Here is a 15,802-nt window from a genome sequence, read left to right as displayed (position 1 = left end):
GTGGTGTGTTTCACCCATTAGGCTACCAGGAAACCCTTCTTACTGATTCAACTTATTCAACAGACCAACACATATTTGCAATCGTCATGTTTTTTTATTTAATAATTCAAACAAGTCGTGTCTGCCTCATAAGAGGACCGTTGGCCGTTAATGTAATGTTTACCAGAAATGTACCAGAATACTTCAATAGGGGCCTTGAGCCATATCCGATGCACAAACTTAATACTGTTGTTGACATCTCATATACAGTTTGAGTGGAGAATGTTTGGAGTTCAAAATGTGAGTAAATTTCACAACCGTTTGTGAGTGAAGACAAACTTAATCACCGTTCTGGCAAATCTTTGGGGGTGTAGCATTAAACGTAAACCCAGGTCTTCAGCATTTTACTAACACTCGTTTTAATGATGTGTGATGTGGGAAGAAAACAGGTGCTGTTCAAGATTGTCAAGACAACTCTGACATCAATGTAGAAAAGATGTCTGACTACAACCTGTAAACATATTTATAAAATAATAAATAACATAGAAAGACACAAACATGGGAGAAAACTCACCCCCAGTATGCCAGACCACCGGATGTTAAAGTAGCATGCTTACACCATCGAGCAGAATGCTTTCATTCATTGGCTAAACAGAGTCGATTGTACTGATAGGAGAGCTTTGATGTTTCACTGAGTGCAGTTTGATGCAAATATTTAGATGAAGACAGTAAATTGCTCCAAGAAATTAGTAATGAATTAATAATAAAACTGCATTCACATAAATCTATCAAGAACTTCCAGGCAGGTGATGTTGTTCATGTCTCCACCATACACTCAAATACACACACACACACACACACACACACACACACACACACACACACACACACACACACACACACACACACACACACACACACACACACACACACACACACACACACACACACTGATAAATGGATGGTGTCTGTAGCATGGCTCCACTGTTCTGATATCTAACTTCGTCAGTGTTCGTCAGGATATAGCGCTCCCGTCGCGTAGCCGTTGGTTCCGTGATTTTTGTTGGTCCCGTTGGTGGCGCTGTTGTGGTGCTTCTGATTGGGTGGTGGGCTGTCGTCCTCGTCAGAGCTGGACTCGATGTCGCTGCGGTCATTTTTAGACACCTGCAGTAATAAAAAAGAAAAAGGATGGCTGGAGATTACAATTTTTCCATTAAAATTCTTATTTGTCTCATTATCTGTGGCAGCCATGCAGGACGATGTTACAAACGGGTTTTGCATATGGAAACAGGAAGTGGTCTTCTCATCAGTATGGGCAAAAAGCCATGAAATCTATTTGCAAACATGGAGACTTCTGATTGCCTGTTTGGTTTTCAAAAATGGCAGAAAATGTCCGTTGCAATTTCTCAGAGCCTCTTACAGCTTTGTGTATCTTCATAAAAGTCCAAAACAGAGATGTTCAGTGGAAAAACTGGAACCAGTGTTGATAACCAAAATTTTGGCGAGTAGTTTTTCAACGATGAAATAATCTATCTGATGCACCGCAGCTCGACTCCAGCAGACTCACTCACAGCTTCACTTTTGTTTTTCTGTAATTATCGTCTGGAAACCTTGTTAGCATGAACGTTCGGTCATGATGTTGAACGACGTTGAAGTCGAGTGTTTTTTCTCTGGATGTAGTTGCAGCTGTGGGAGAGTTTTACGGTGGTTGATGCCGATTGGTTGAAAGCTGCTCCGTTCGTTTTGAAATTAAGCTTACATGCATCTATTAAAAACTGGACAAAAAGTGGTGGACTGATCAGATGAAGGATTTTATCACAACTGGTGCAACTCCATGTGAACAGCTAAAAGTAGAATCATTAGGTTCAAGCTGATTGACAATCCAAACTTTGACAAAGACAATCGATGACATGGCTGCTAGAGATACGAGGCGAAACAAAATGTAGTACAGCATGTCGATGGAGCCGTCACCCTTTAAGGCTACTTACATGTAGTGGATTCCATTTTCCCACCTTTGAGGGTTGCAGGTTAGCAAAGAGAATAAAGGGAAAGTTAAAAGCGGCTGCTGAAAACACTACACAGTATTTATAGATGCAATAGCAGCAAAACACCCGATTATGCAACAGCAGGTATAAATGGAAGGATTATGACTGGAAAGAGGAGCTGAGTGTAGTGACTCACCTTTCCTTTGGAGATGGCTCTGCATGCTGTCTTCACTATGAGGTAGGACCAGAAGGAGTGGAGAAGCTGCAGCAGCATCAGGAGCAGATTGAAGACCCACCAGGATGGGTAGGGCCCTACGACCTCCCAACTCTCAAACAAAGTGGTATTTAAAATCCTTCCATAGCAACAGAGGGAGAGAAAGAGATAATTAACTTGGATCAAATTCATGAGAAATCCACAAGGAATAAATCACTTAGTGCGGAGGAACTATATGCTCTGATGGTGCAGGTACACAAAGGCAGACAAGCCAGAGGTGAGAAATGAGGCAGGCTCAGCTTCAGCTTTGTTTTTCATGGCACACCTGGTCTTTAACAGTGTGTTTGTAGCATAAACAGATGTGTGTATATGAAATAGCATTTTGTTTATAGCTCAATATATGGGCAGCAATCAAACTTAAACCTGCTAATAGAGAAGAAATAGCAGCGTGTCGCCTGACTTTACGTGACATACAATCAAAATTTCAAGGATGAGTTAAATTTATCCCCGGGGCAACTCTTGCAAATGGCTCTCTGAATCATCCTCCAGTTACGGAAGCCATGGCAACAGCTTTACAGTAATGACAACTTTAATACCAGCGTGGTGGGGGCTGACTAAACTGTAGTGTTGGATCATCGTCTTACAGTGCGAACAGTTGGGTCCTGGATGAAAGCTTAAAAAATGCCCTAAATGCTGCAGACAGATCCAAAAACCTCTGATTTTCTCAAATGCTTTTTTGCAGAAAGTCTTTAATCATCAAAAACAACAAACTTGAGTCTAGAGGCTCAAAATAGGAATTTTTTTTTGTGCTGATCAACAATCGATGGTATCTTGAATAAAAAGCAGATAACTGCAGCCGCCTGATAGTGAAAGACCCGATAATGCTGCTGCTGAGGACTGCGTGTTTTCTGGTCTGCACACTTTCAAGGGCTAAAATTGATTTGTGGTCTGAAAACGTAACCAGAAAAGCCCTTTATACTGTCATCGGTATCCCACAGTTACTGTAATTTCACTTTTAAATGTTAAGCAAATATTTAAACCTGCTTCCACTCTCACTTCAGAAATTTGGATAAATTTGCTATAACCTGAAATACTCAATAAATTCAAGGTAAATATAAAACCTAAAAGTAACACATTTATAAGTGGAAATCTCTGATGATTTGACCATCTAGTAAACTCTAAACACTATTTGCAACACTAAAATAACAACCATTATGATGTGCTTTTCATTTGCTGTATTGTTTTGCTTTCTTTGAGAGGTTAAAGCTGTTGTATCCATAGTAACTATTACTTAGCAACAAAATTCAGAGATCTGTCTGAACTGCAAATCGTTGTGGAAGAAGAAAGGAAACAAAGGCAGTGATATTTTCATGGCGCTGAAATGCTTTTTCAGGGCTGAACTGCTGAAATGTGCTGCACAGTTGTTGTTTTGAACTGTTTCACGGCCTCTCAGCCTGAGAGCAACCGGCTAACACTTCTGCACTGAGGTCAGCCATCAGAAGGATGCTAACTATGGTACACAGGACAGGGAATCGCACTTACCAGATGGGGTAAACTCCCAGCCTGGAACTTATGAAGAGAATTGCAAACATTGCAAACAGTAGGTTGCACAGTATCTGACATTTGGCGTAGTTGGCCATCTTGGCAGCCTGGGTTATAAAAAAAAAAGTTAAAAAAAATTAAGTGTTTCAAATATTTCCAACAATATAGTTATTAAAAAGCTTTAGTTTCCAGTATTTCCAGCATACACACACATTTTTGGAACATTTCTGGCTCTGCTTCAGCACACTGAATATGAACTAAAATGGTTGATAGTAGATTGAAGTACTGAGCCTCAGTGTTAGTTTATGTGGGTTTACATCGATGTGGAAAGAGCTGCGCTAGTGCCCAAAGTTATGGGCAGTATTGGACCAACACATGCTCCAACCCGTACGACGATATGCAGTTTTCACCAGTCTTTAACATTTTCCAGCCGTTGTCGTCACGGTAACAATGGACGCATTTTTAAAAAGCTGTCATGGCTCAGAAACGGTAAGCAAACAGAAATCTCCTGCACCCAAAGTATCCAACATTTCACCCAACCAGCTTCTTCCAAACAATGAAAAACTCACGTTATATAAGCGTCATCTTAACTGCTCCAGTTCTCCAGGACATCAGATGGTCATCATTTATACAACCACTGGAGGTTGTTTGACTTTCAAACGTAACTGTGGCCCGTAATGAGCTGTTTACACCAAAGATCTATGGGGTGTTTTTCTTGGGACGGTCTCCAGTGGGCAGAAAAAAAAAGTCTAACAATACCATCATATGTTCTATTTTGTGGAAAATCTTCCACCCACAGACACCAGCAGGCACTTTGTTGTTCTTCTCCAGTAATTCTTTCACCTTCGCTGCAGGCATCTTCAGGTTTTGCTTGTTGTCGGTCTGCTGAAAGCAGAGGTAGAGACCGAGTGGTAGAAACCAGCAATAATTCATCAGCCCATGTAACTTTGCTCCGAAACTCTGTTGGTTTCTTTTTGTGTGTTTGTGAACTGCAACCCGGCCTTTCTGTTTTTTCGGGGTTTGAATCTTGTGGTGAAGTGTCTGTTCAACGCGTACACCTTCACCCTGAAGAGTTCTCTTGACTTGCAGTGCTGTCATAAAGGAGTTGTTCTTCACCATGCAAAAGATCTTCTGTCATCCACATCTGCTCCGCAGTCTACTCGGTTGCTGTCTTCTCCACGTGCACCTCCTTGTTCTGGCTCTCAATCAATGTGCTCTTTTGTGCATTAACTTACATTAAGGGACACACAGCTTCCATTTAGTAGATCAATTCTTTTTGACGCTTGAATTTAGGTTGTGTTAAAAGTGCTCTATTGCACACATCTTTTAATATTGATGTAAACCCACTCAAACTGAAGCTTAGATTTTGCACTTTAATGTAGTTTCCAGCTATTTATTTCAGATTGAATGTGCTGAAGAACAAAAGCCTGAGGAACAAAAATGGGTAACTGTCTAGTTAAGTCATGACAGAAACATAGAGAAATATAATGCAGCAATATACAGTTAAAATCATGATGTAAAAATGTGCAACACAAGTGCAACATTGAAAGAAAAAGTCTATAATAACTGTGTTCAAATGTAGATAAAGAGAAGAATGAGCATGTTCATTTCAAACTGTCCACCCACAGACCATCCTCACCTCTATCATGACGTCGGCTGCATCATGGAGACACATGACCAGAGTTCCCACTCGAGCCATGTTGTTCACGTAGGAAAATATGATGAGGGAGATTGTTGCCACGTGGTGCAGGAACATGATCAGGAAATCCTGGGGACACAGTTGACAAGGATAATTTTAAACTACAGAAAGTACTTTTAAAACGTCACCTATCACCACTTATACAAATAAAAGTAGTAAATACACCCTCAGTGTCCGAGCATGTATGAACACCGTACTGCTGTAGTGTTGTCGAAGTAGCGTCTTGTGTGTTACTCCTCATCAAACGGTGATAAAATGATCTACAAATACTTGTAAATTAGAAGTAGAGGAACATTCACTTTCTTCAAATAAGTAAACAAAGCTGTATCACAGTGTGCAGGACTCCATGTAACGTGTCATGATACAAGTGTTTTTTGATAAAAGGAAGCAAAAAAAACCAAACAAGCTCCTGCCCTGGAAATCAAAACTAAAGGACAGCTCAACGTGAACAGCGATTACTGCTGATGCTAAACAATGAAAATATGACGGTTTAGCAGAGGTCCCTTTTTGGTGAGCCAATCGGTTTGGGATAGCCTTGGATAGAGCTCCAGGTGAAGAAGGCTGCAGACGGGGGGAAGCACGCCTCCAGAAAATCTTTAGCTTCTGAAATGTCTCAGGACGGCAGCTCAAAGCAGCCAGAACCGGTCCAGAACGGCGAGTGAATGAAAGGGAATATGAGAAGGAAGAGTAATGATGCAAGATACAGAATGGAAGCAAGGCAAGAGTGTGCAAGGGGGAACATACTGGAATTGGCAGGGGATGCAGAGGACCTCCTCAGTGTAGTGCTGTGCATGAAAAAACTGAAAGGAGAAACAAAAACAGACAACATGCCAACAGTCAACAAAGAGATGACAGAGTGAAGGCATACACAGCACGGCATCATGGGAGCTGCTGTGGGTGGAGTGTGTTGTGGAGAGGGCGGAGCTGAGGTTGGACGGGAGACAGGAGTGAGGTCACGGCTGAAAGGCATGCAAACGGATCAATAATGAACCAAAAGTGTTTTATGTAAAAAAAAAAAAAAAAGATGAAATGGGATGAAGTCGGCCAAAGACCATTACGAATGTTTAGACGAACTAATACTGAATTTTAGTTCGTACAAACACGGACCAAGCTGGACCTTTAAAACCATATTAATAGCACAATAAGCGAAGAGTATGTCGAGTAGAAAGTTTCTTTGTTATGAATATAAAGTTCATGAGACCTGCTTTATCTTGGTTAAAGTGGATGTTACAGTCTGCTGGTTAATACATAACTCATGTTTTTTGAAAGGCGTGATTCATGACTCGTGTGACTTGCAGTCATTCCTACCTTTCTCCTGATGTCTGTGAATTGGGAAAAGAGTAACGACAGGTAGAAAGACAGCTCCAGTATATAGTAGTAATGGATGTCCACGGTCAGTGGCTGCATGAACACATAAAGCAGCGGGGTTAAAATAGATATTTGAGAAGTAATAACTTTGCCAATGCTGTATCAGGATTACTGATGATGTGTTTACCTGGTAAGGGTAGTTGTACCAGCACTCTTTAGTGTTCCACAACCAAGGAGTCTGCAGAAAACAAAAACAGGAACTCGTCATCATTTTCAACCTTTTAACAAATAAAACTACATTATATTCAAGAATGCAAAATATTGTAAAACTATGACTGAGTTTATAGAGATAAGATGTTATAGTAGAGAATGTAGAGAGAAAACCATTCTCATGAAGAAAAGAAGTCCAAGGCTTTGTCATTGTGGCCTAAGTTTATTAAATAATCGTTGAATACTTCATTTCAGTACACGTTCTGCTAAATCCTGAATGATGACGATAACATGAGAAGAGAAATGGTAACTGTGATACTAAAAAATGTGTTATAAGCAAACAGTGACCCATCACCGTGACTACGTTTACGTCTCCTCTCCAGACCTGCTCTATTAATAAATCCCACAGAGGCAGCGGCGCCTGCCAGGGAGGGAACTATTTTCACTTGCTTTGTCATGCGACTTCTGTCTCTGAGAATTCTTCCCCGAGTCCGTCTCAACGAGAGCTGTGATTGTGTTCGTTTACGTGTTTTCATAAATGTAAGAAATAGGCTATATTAAACCGTCTCAGACACATATTTCAGGGATATTTAGTTAACTGACCCGTCACCATGAATTCCTCAGTAACCTCAGTGCCTGCTGGAATTTGTAGCCTTCTAAACCAGGACAGTGTTTTTTACTGGGAGTACTGGGATGCTCTGATCACCTCAGTCCTTCAACTACACACTGCTTTTTACAAACAGGCACACTGGTGCAACTCTTCAAAGGTAATAAGCACTTTGAAAAGGAGACGTTTAGTATGAGAATGTTCAATATGAATATAGCATTGGCGTTATGTTTGTTAGACAGGTTACAATGCTGTAGTTAGTATTAGTGGCTGAAACTCATTTCTACTCTGAGCTAGTGCCAGAACACAGTGGATATCGGATGACATCCCCCCGATGGGTATGGAAGCTCAATCCCAGTACTTTACTTCATTGTTTGGTAAAAACAAGCTGCCATTCGGTAATTATTCTGCCCTACAAAGCAAAAAAACAAACAATAACTACATATTTGGTCAAACTGGAGTTATCGCCTGAATTAAAAATTCGTAGTAATTGAGTTTGTTATATTTCACAGATAATAAAAAATTCATGTGATTTTATTTGATGAAGCTACCTTTAAATCATATATTTAAATGTCTCTAACTGAGCATACATTTATTAAATTAAATGTAATTTGTTTAAATGAGCCAGAAAACTGCAATAAGAACATATTTTGTTTGTGCATACTGAGTTTTTACCTGCAGCCTTTAAATGAAAAGGCACAGAGCTGTAAGTAGTTTTAGGTTTTGTGTTATATCATTTAAGAGCATACAATAAACATTTTCTAACTTATATCTGTTACACAATTTGGATAAAATCCCTTAAACTTGAATCGCTTTCGTAGCTTCATCTCACTTATTACCAGGGATTTTTCTTTAATCGTACCATTATTAGACGGCCCCAATGATAGTCGCCTACATATGAAAACTGACTTCCAGCAGTATTAAAGAAATACTAATTATTGCAGAATGCCACATACGACACGAAACCCTGATTTAATAGATGCTCTTATTCACAATTGGGAGCATTTGCATTTGTCTGTTACCTCTGATTTCCTTGAAAGATACTTACGAACTATGTTTTATGACAAATATCTTTTATAAAATTAGTTGCCTACATTTGAATATCCATTTTACCTCCAAAATCTCTGAACCTCACCGTATCGTCGTATTTTAATTTTAAGTTATAACTTCAGGCCATTACTACTTTGTGATTAAGAAACTTACCTTTTTAAGGAAACGCACTCCATAGGTGAATATGTAAAGATAAAATGTAAATCTCCACCTGAAATAAATAAAATAACATAATTAATATAAACATAACAATTGACAACTTTACCTTTAAGCAAATAACCTTTCATTAATTTGCAACCGTAACTTTTTTTGGGGGCCATAACTTTAACAATCATGGGGGTAATGGAGGTGGATCTAGTGGATTTGGTCGGTCACGTCTGGAGGAATCCTACCTTGAAATTGCAAGTGTGAAATACAGTAGACCTCAGCTGTGCAGTGGATTTGTAATTATTTCCATTTACTCCTTTTTTCTTTTCCCAAAGTGATTTCTCTTTTTTTCCAGAATCAAAAAGAGGCTCTATGCTTTAATTTTGGATTCATGATAATTGATGAGAGAGAGAGAGAGAGAGAGAGAGAGTGGTGTTTTAATCAAAGCAGTTTCTATGCAGCTGCTTAATATCCTGAAGTCATACAACTACGATTCATCCCAAAGTACAAACATTACCAGAGGACATCTAAATGAATACAACTTGTGCTGTGTACTAGCTGTGGAGTTCTGTCTCTTGGTGCGACACACTGTGCGGCCGTCACGCCTCTAATCAGAAATTTGAAGTGTTGTGAGTTCCTCTCACTTTCCCAATTCTGCAGTCTGGTGAATCAGTGAGAACAGTGGAGAGGAGCCGAGGACACTCGCTCTGTCCAGCCCCAACCCTCCTTCCTGTGTGCGTTACACAACCCGGCACATCATTTACAGCCACACAACGGTCGGGAAAGTGATCATGAGGTCTGACTCTCAGCTGATGGGGAAGAAACTTCAGCTGACACATCAGCGATCAAAGACTTGCCGAGCACGCAGATGTGAATTTATACGCTGCTCATATCAGTCAGCGTGTGGGAGGAAGGATTGAAGACGTGCAGGCTCCTGTCCACATAACTGTGGACGTTGCATTAGACAAAATCATGTGTCTTTCAGCCTGGGACTCTCCTCACCTGGACCACACACACACACACACACACACACACACACACACACACACACACACACACACACACACACACACACACACACACACACACACACACACACACACACACACACACACACACACACACACACACACACACACACACACACACACACACACACACACACACACACACAGTATATGCAGTATGTTTACAGCTGGAGGTTTGATCTGTGTGTTTCCAGATGGAGAGAAGGACTGTGTGCAATTTACACACAGAACAGCAGCAATGACTCTAATAATAATGTTGTATTTCCCGGCATGTCATTGTGATCTTGCAGTAGACTTATTAACCGAAGTGCCTTTCTGCCCAGCTGTTGGAGTGAGGTCATCGGGCTGTAAGATACCGGCAGCTTCGTCAGAGCGCTTAAGAACTTTGTATTTTTAGCAACATTTTAAAAACAAATCTTTGATTTTAGGGAATATCGCAACTTTTTTGTGCACGTCAGGACGTCAAGTAAAGTTATTAAAGGGAATTTTTAGAAATGCGAATAAGATTTGTAGTAGTGGCATTCTGCAAACATGACAATGAAAATACTGTTTATCATCTTCAGCCTATACTTTATAATATCCACTGTGGTTACTGTAGAATAGACAGAAGCCGAAATGCAAAGATATGTGTACATGTACATGTATGTGTATTGTATTAATATTTGATACACTTGCGACTTTCATCAATTCAAACAGAGAAACAAAACGAAGCTTGCTTTCTGTGACATGGAAGAAAACATCCAGCGATGGTGTGACAGAAGCTGAACAACCTGCCACGTGAGACACGCTTCTGCATACTTTAAAACTTGTGCAGCGTGGTTGTTCCAGCTGACCTCGAATCAAGCAGTGTGACAGCCACGGCCCTCGAAATCAACACGAAACCTCAGAAAGAGCACAGCTTGTCAGTGACGGCTTCGGTGTGGATATTTGCTCAAGATGTTCAGGTGTGTGTCTTCAATAAAGACGAGAGAAATAATCAGCATGCTCACACGTGGCCAGCGGAAGCCGTCGTGAACTGCTTTTTGTGCTCGATCAACAGTATTGTAAAACCAAATTACCTGGACGAGTCTACCTGGCACACAGTGAAGACGGTTGCATGGCAACTGCTTCATCAAGCCCGCAAGAGGGTTTATCAAGTGCTGTTGAATCGCCGCTATGTACATGTGCAATCACAATGACTCACGACGGCTCCCCTTCAACAGATTATATTCTGAAGTCAGACAGATTGTTTTTTGTCGTTGTGAGTTACGCTTTTTCAAATTCAGAGTTGGTAATGACGGGTTATAAACAAAGGTGACAGGATTTTCATTTAATCATTTCAGAGCTGCTGTTCATTTACTGCATTCAATATAACAGCAGCTAATTAATCAGTGCTGGATAACAGCAATTCTGTTAATCTTTTATGATAAACTTGTTCCGTAAACAACCTATAAACTAGTTTATAGACACAAAAAGAGTGAGCTTATGTAATGGGCTATAAAACATGCACCATCCTTTCATAATTACTTAATCATACATCAATAAATTGGTCACAACATCTGATTAAACTGTGGACAGATCCCCTGTTCACTATTCAACCAAATGTACCTGTTTAATTCGGGACAATGCTTGAGGGAGGAAATAATTGTTGGGGGGGGGAATTTAATTCAATCAAAACCGTAGTAATGAGGATGGCTTTATTCTGCATGTCGTGCCCAGTGTTGGAATAAAACAATAAAAAGCAGGCCATGCTGGCTGATTTAATTGAACTCTGTCACTTCTCACAGCTGGATGCAACTGTTTGTGTTCATATAGTTCAACATGAAGCAACAAGGAGCCATGAAGCACTTTCAAAGTTCAACTGTGAGGAAGCCTTGTTCTCTCTCTCCATTTAAATCAGCAGTAACACGTCTGTTAGTCTTCAGGCAGTAATCGCTGAGCCTTCTGCGTTTTTATATTTGTCTACTTGTTTGAATTACTAGCTTTGATTTGAATTTGCCCAAATTAAAATGCTTGTTAACAGTTAGTTATTTTAACGTGGAGCCAAAAGATGGCGAGTAATCTTGGGAAAGAAGCGGGTGTGGTTGTCCTCTCGGGAGCGTCTCATCTCTCAGATGTCCTATAAACATCTGCTGAGCACCAACGTGCTCATTACCTGTCAGCTCGGTGTCTGACGAGCTGCTTCTGGGGAGGCGTGTTGGTTGAAGGGTATGAAAATCATACACCTACACATCGGTTAGAGGAAGAGCAGTAATGAGGATAATTGTAGTCTCAGCATCTATTATTGGTGTATTTCTGTGGAGTTTAAATACATATTAATTTTTAAGAATTCAATAAAATTTGATCTTTGGAAGTTAAGACAAGGATAGAGAAATTAAGACACCAAGAGGGCATTAACAGTCCAGAAAATAGAAATGAAATGTTTTTAGCTATAAAATTTGAAGAGAACTGAAGTGAAGCATAATTGAAATGACCACCCACCTTTTAACAACTTTTAAAAAGGAATAGATTAATATTTTCTGCTTTTTTTTTTTTTTTTGCCAGGTTAGCTGTTCACCTGTTTCGAGTGTTTGTGGTGAGCTGAGCTCACCGACTAGTGGTGGCAGCTTCATATCCAGCATACAGAAATGAAAGTAGTCGTTAATCTTCTCATCTAACTCTTAAAAATGAAGGGGATTAAGTTAAGAATTAGTGCATTTCTAAAAAGCTGAAGAAGATCCATTGCCCATGGTTGTAATATATACGGTTACTAAAGGAAGTACAGTACTTGTAACTTATAAGAAAGTTGAGTTAAAACTCATTTCCTTTTAGGCCGTGGAAGCGTGCTCGGCCGCTGCCTGTCCGAACCAACAACTGGAGACAGGAACGGCTCCACGGTACAAACACCCATCTTAAATCATCACGAGGGCTCCTGAGTTATTTCCCATTTGTTTCTATTTCTCAAAGAGTTCAGTTTTTGTACTTTCTGGCTAAAACAAAATCAATACTTGAACTTGTTTGGATGCTTGTTCTGCTGTGTATCTGGGAGAAAAAGAGAGTCAGTGACAATAGCTGGTAAACAGACTGCATGCAGAGTCTTCATTATTTCCAGACCGAATGTGTCTGCTGCTACCTACTCTGCGTTTGCATAATGAACAGAACAGACAACAGATCAGCCGTCCTGACGACCGACAGACAAAGAGTGCTATCAGTGTGCAGCAGCTGTGCATGAGGGCTTAATTAGAGCACAATCCCTGCTGGAAGGACCGAAGCCAGCTCCGCTCGGAGAACTGCAGTCGGCAACGGACACACATCCTGGACAAACTGGTGAAGCCCGACGTCGTCTATTATGCTGAATGCGAGTAACAGCTTTGGCACATTTGTTGCTTAAACAGAGGGAATGCCAGCTGAGCATGTTCATACATACTTCCAGAGGAGTACGAGTGTTTTGGTGTGTAGGAGAAAGCGTGTTTTGTATTTCAGATTCCTCTCTGAGGCTGCAGCAGGAGTCCAGCGGTCTCATCAGTCGTGAGTGAGCAGCAGCTTCGGGCGGATCGGCGGATGTGAAGCTCTCTGTGGCTCCAACTGCCAGATTTGCTCCGCTGGTGTCGGACATGACTCTGCTCTGACAGTGACACTCGCTCGTTGGCCTTTAGCATCCCACTGCCAAGTAACTACAATCTCCCTGATGACAAATGCTTTGCTGCAGATTAGCCAGGTCTCTATTACAGACCGAGTGGGTTCGTTGATTTGCATCGGGACTCATTTAACTACGATCCCACAGCAGTTCACGTAGCTTCTTTATAAGTCATTTCATTTACAGTGACGGTGATCAAAAACTGCAGTGGCAGCAGATTAGCAGCTGAAGGACCATATCAACATTGCTGCTTCTTTTTTTGTTGATAATTAATTGGTTAATCAACATGGAATCAATTAGCCTCTACTTTGAGAATTAATTGATTGTTTTAGCATTTAAAAAAACAACAACCTGGTATCAGTTTGCTGATTTTAAAGGTCATTTTTCTCGACAGCCTATTTACATGAACGCCTCCATTTCCTTAAGTTGTTTTTGTGAAGCCACAAAGTTTACTTTCACTTCCATGTGGTATGAAAAGGAACTTGCAGAAACACCAAACTTGTTCAGATGAAGTTATTTATCATTCCTGATGCAACGATGCAGCCTATTTGAATACGTCTGCCCTCGCAACACCTGCACGACCGAGCCATGATAAAGTATGATGGCACATGTAAAGCAGATACGACGGTCACAGTAAAGGATTACTCAGGCAACGTGAAACCCTGTACCTTAGTTGATGCTGCACAAACTTCAATTCTATTACATGCAGAGAAAAAAATGGCTTAAATCTATGTTGGGAATGTGTTTGACGTGTGAAATGCAGTTTGTCTTACATGCTTTCACAGAATCTGGCCAGAGTGCTGGGCTTCTCCTGGTTGCGCCGTTGTCTGAACCAACGCTGGATGGTCCGCACATCCCAGTCCAGCTGCTTGGACAGGCCCTCCAACCTCCTCTCATCTGGGTGCTGCAAGGAAAGAAAAAACGCCCCGTATGTGAGACGTATCTTCCATTGAGGTGCATATTAGTAGAGGGATGACAGCACAGTCAATAATACGTGTACTACCTTGGTTATAGCAGTGAAAACCTTCTCCAGGATGGCGTTGGGTTGTGCTTTCTGAGGCCCGTTGGCCTGGATCTTCAGGCCCATGGCACACGGTCTTGCAATGAACCTGCGAAGAACAGACAACAATCAAACCAAACACAGCGCCGGTTCTTTGTTTGCTTATATTCAGGGATCAGACTCACGGGGAAGTTACCTGCAGCTGGACACGTGCGTTTGTTTGTTCTTCTTTTGTTCTGCTTGGACGTGACCACAAGAGCTCTAACAGGTTGTCACGAGGAACAACATTTGTGTTTGAATTGTTGTAGTTTAGTGTCCACGTAGAATAAAAGAAGAACGATAATCATTTAATCTTATATCTGAAAACTTCTGATCACAGTTGGTAATACACTTAGATCTTCCTTATTTGGCAAACTGTGATGGGGAAATACACAAATGGCTGCGGAAGTAATGGAGTGGATATATAAACTAATAGTAGGTCTATATAATGTATAAATTCTCGTACAGATTCCCAACATCAGTAGTTTAAACATGAGGGCTTGTTTCCCAGATGAGCTCCACTGTTCTGTGTGTGAGGCTCCTGACCCACATACTGGATGACCGTCATGGCTGTGAGCCTTACTGTACACAGATGATTGTGCAATAAGAGTCAGAGACGGTGATGCAACATGCAACACAGCACAACTGGAGCAGGAGTCTGAACAAAGCAACGCTCAGGTCAGTTAGAGGGAGTCTGGTCTCAGCGCGAGGCTTTGTTCACATCTGAGTTTGAGCTGAGAGGACAGTTTAGCTGGATTGGCCAGGTACCGTGGTACCACGGTGCAACCGGTACAACATGGTACCAGGTACCGTGGTACCGTGGTAACTTGTGTGCACTGACAGATGCATCAAATGCAGACAGCGCGTAACGCTGCAGGCCTGCAGAAAGAAGGATGATCAACCGTGGTGATTTGTGGGCCAATGCCATTGTTCAGGCAGCAGACTGACAAACATGGACAGCGGGGCGTGCTGCATCATTCACCGGAATATTTCAACGACATCACAAACCGTATCACAGCCACCTGGACAACAAGGCACGTGCCTTAGACCCACCTTTCGAAAACCAGCCGTATCATAAAGATGCAGAAAGCGAGAGGACATGCCAGATAGAGATCCTCGGCTTGCGGGAACGTTGCCTCATCTGTGTTTTTTAAGTCAGCCCAGGTTACATTATGGGGGAGCCAGAACCTCTCGTTCCAGAACCACGCCAAAATACCGGCCATCTCCCTGCAGCAGACACACCGGGACCGGGTCGGAACAGAACTCGATGGCCGGTCGGATCTCGGAGCTCACAGGCGACCTGACCGCTCAGACTCGGCTGGTGAGGAGATGTCCGTCCGTCCGTCCGTCCGTCCGCTTTCCCTCAGCTGCTCCAGTGTCGGGAAGTCGACCAATCAGC

The 15,802-nt window shown here is 41.6% G+C and overlaps 1 protein-coding gene across 2 annotated transcripts; it reads right to left on the bottom strand.

Moving 5' to 3' along the window:
- Positions 1-74: 74 nt before the first annotated feature.
- On the bottom strand, positions 75-15,796 carry cers6 (ceramide synthase 6). 2 transcript variants are annotated; one of them, XM_069702519.1, is made up of 11 exons: positions 15,457-15,792; positions 14,368-14,473; positions 14,138-14,268; positions 8,748-8,805; positions 6,915-6,965; positions 6,728-6,820; positions 5,360-5,488; positions 3,721-3,827; positions 2,161-2,317; positions 1,968-1,991; positions 75-1,143 (listed from the first exon to the last, which is right to left on the bottom strand). In XM_069702519.1, exons 1-11 carry the CDS (start codon positions 15,624-15,626, stop codon positions 985-987), a joined length of 1,185 nt encoding a protein of 394 aa, XP_069558620.1. In that variant the 5' UTR covers positions 15,627-15,792; the 3' UTR covers positions 75-984. The 2 variants fall into 2 exon arrangements, with proteins under 2 accessions (XP_069558620.1, XP_069558622.1); XM_069702521.1 differs by lacking the exon at positions 1,968-1,991 and having other exon boundaries at positions 15,457-15,796.
- Positions 15,797-15,802: the final 6 nt, after the last annotated feature.

Source organism: Brachyistius frenatus, unplaced genomic scaffold, assembly GCF_029030835.1.
Source record: "Brachyistius frenatus isolate BFR_SWC_R1_liver_20210118 unplaced genomic scaffold, ASM2903083v1 Contig_42, whole genome shotgun sequence".
NCBI classification, from domain to species: Eukaryota; Metazoa; Chordata; class Actinopteri; family Embiotocidae; genus Brachyistius; species Brachyistius frenatus.
The sequence above is the reverse complement of the archived record's forward strand: the minus strand, read 5'-3'. Positions and strand labels throughout refer to the sequence as shown.

What these genes read in the sequence shown, in the direction of transcription:
- cers6 (XM_069702519.1), bottom strand. Translation starts at nt 15,626, where the DNA reads ATGGCCGGTATTTTGGCGTGGTTCTGGAACGAGAGGTTCTGGCTCCCC. An exon ending in ATACGGCTGGTTTTCGAAAG is followed by an intron (nt 14,474 to 15,456) that starts GTGGGTCTAAGG and finishes TGTTCTTCGCAG; the next exon opens with GTTCATTGCAAGACCGTGTG. An exon ending in TCACAGACATCAGGAGAAAG is followed by an intron (nt 5,489 to 6,727) that starts GTAGGAATGACT and finishes CTGTGTCCCCAG; the next exon opens with GATTTCCTGATCATGTTCCT.